Source organism: Benincasa hispida, chromosome 5 (genome assembly GCF_009727055.1).
Source record: "Benincasa hispida cultivar B227 chromosome 5, ASM972705v1, whole genome shotgun sequence".
NCBI lineage: Eukaryota > Viridiplantae > Streptophyta > Magnoliopsida > Cucurbitales > Cucurbitaceae > Benincasa > Benincasa hispida.
In genome coordinates, this window is record NC_052353.1 from 43,706,809 (window position 1) to 43,708,593 (window position 1,785).

Here is a 1,785-nt window from a genome sequence, read left to right on the forward strand (position 1 = left end):
AATTGTTGGATACTTTCTGGAAAGAAAGCATATGCATTGATTAGAGATATCACTTTGACGGGGAAGGTATAAATGTACTGTCTTTTTTGTTTTGTGATTTCACTTGCAAGTGATTTTCTTATAGCTATTTTGTTTGTCAGGGATTATCCTTTGTAGGTATTTTCAGAGAACTAATTCACATTCAAACTATTGCAGGGAAGTTCAGATTGACATCGGAAAAGTCCACTGCCTTCTTTAGAACATTTGCTTTCTCTTTTGAGTTCTCATGTTGGTGAGAAGCCATGTTGTTGCCCACGTGTTGATCCCAATGTGAGTTTCTCCTCCCAAATTCTTACTCTTCCTTTACTGTGGTAGACATTCCCTTACTTAAAGGAGGTAGGTTTCTTCCTAATTCATGCCAGTAGGAATTCCCTTAGTTGGTGGAGTTTAAATCACAAAGGTTTCTCTTGTACTTTCTACGATTATTTAAAAATGGAAACCTTTCTTATAGTTCTTTTTTGGGTGGGGGTTTCTTCTACCCCCAGCCCTTAGGCTGTCTTGCCTCTACCATAACATGATGTATATTGAAACTCCTCTTATAGGTTGGTTTTGGAATTCAAAAGAAGGTAGTTTGGTTATCCATTATGCCATCTCCCTCACTTCCATGTCTTCAATCTGGTTGCTGATATGGGCGGTATGGGCTTCATCCAATCCAATCACTCTGCTACTATGTATAATAACACCATGATCAGCTTCAATGTGCTTGAAGCTGCAAGAATCAATGGAGTTAAGAGGTTAGTTTTCAAAGAAAATTTTCTCAATTCATGATGTTTATTCATGCTTTGAATCTTTAATGGTACAAGGTTGGTTGGTCAATGTTTTTATGCTTTAGAGTTATGGCTTGTTGGTGGCGGGTGGGATCAGGATGAGCTATAAATTTTTTAAAGGGGAATATTTTGTATTTTGAATCTTTTTAATATGAGATTATTCCCTCCTTTGTTGTTGGTTTTTTCCCTACCAATGAGAAAGGAAGTACCCAACAGATAATTTGATCTTCTATCATGTGAGTGCAGGTTTTTCTATGCTTCTAGTGCTTGCATCTACTCTGAATTTAAGCAATTGGAAACTAATGTGAGCTTGAAAAAGTCAGATGCTTGGCTATATACTTATTAAAATCGTGTTAATGATTTGGAAACGAAACAACTGTTAGATATGTGCTTATTAAAACCGTGTTAACGTTTCATAGCCCCAAGATACTTATGGTTTGGAGAAGCTTGCTACAGAGGAGTTGCGCAAACATTATACTAAGGATTTCGGTATTGAGTGCCGAATTGGGAGGTTCCACAACATTTATGGTCTATTTGGAACATGAAAAGGTAGATCCAAATGCAAGAAATGGTTATGTTATCTCTAAACAATTCATAATGTAAGATCTAATGCTATTAGTTCATTCATATAGGTGGAAGGGAAAAGCCTCCTACTGTATTCTGCATAAAGGCTCTCACTTCTATAGATAAGTTTGAGATGTGGGGAGATGGTCTTCAAACAAGATCTTTCACTTTCATTGATGAATGTGTAAAAGGTGTTCTGAGATAAGAAAGCTCAATTGCTGTAAATTCCATGTTTAAAATTTGTTCTTTCTTGGAGTTGGTATAATCTTAAGCACCTCAAGAGTGTTCAAAGGTAGAAAGAGTTTGAGACATTTGGAGATACCCTTCAAGGACTTTGGGATTAGTTGGGGTGGGCTATGAACATAATGCAAAGGGAAAATAATCTTAGTTTAAGTAGTTTTTGGCTTATTGGTTT

General features: G+C 36.4%; 1 protein-coding gene across 1 annotated transcript; it reads left to right on the forward strand.

Annotated features, from left to right (window-relative positions):
- Positions 1 to 666: 666 nt before the first annotated feature.
- LOC120077351 (GDP-mannose 3,5-epimerase 1-like) lies at positions 667 to 1,575 on the forward strand. Its single transcript, XM_039031236.1, has 4 exons — positions 667 to 773; positions 1,053 to 1,110; positions 1,226 to 1,295; positions 1,439 to 1,575. Exons 1-4 carry the CDS (start codon positions 667 to 669, stop codon positions 1,573 to 1,575), a joined length of 372 nt encoding a protein of 123 aa, XP_038887164.1.
- Positions 1,576 to 1,785: the final 210 nt, after the last annotated feature.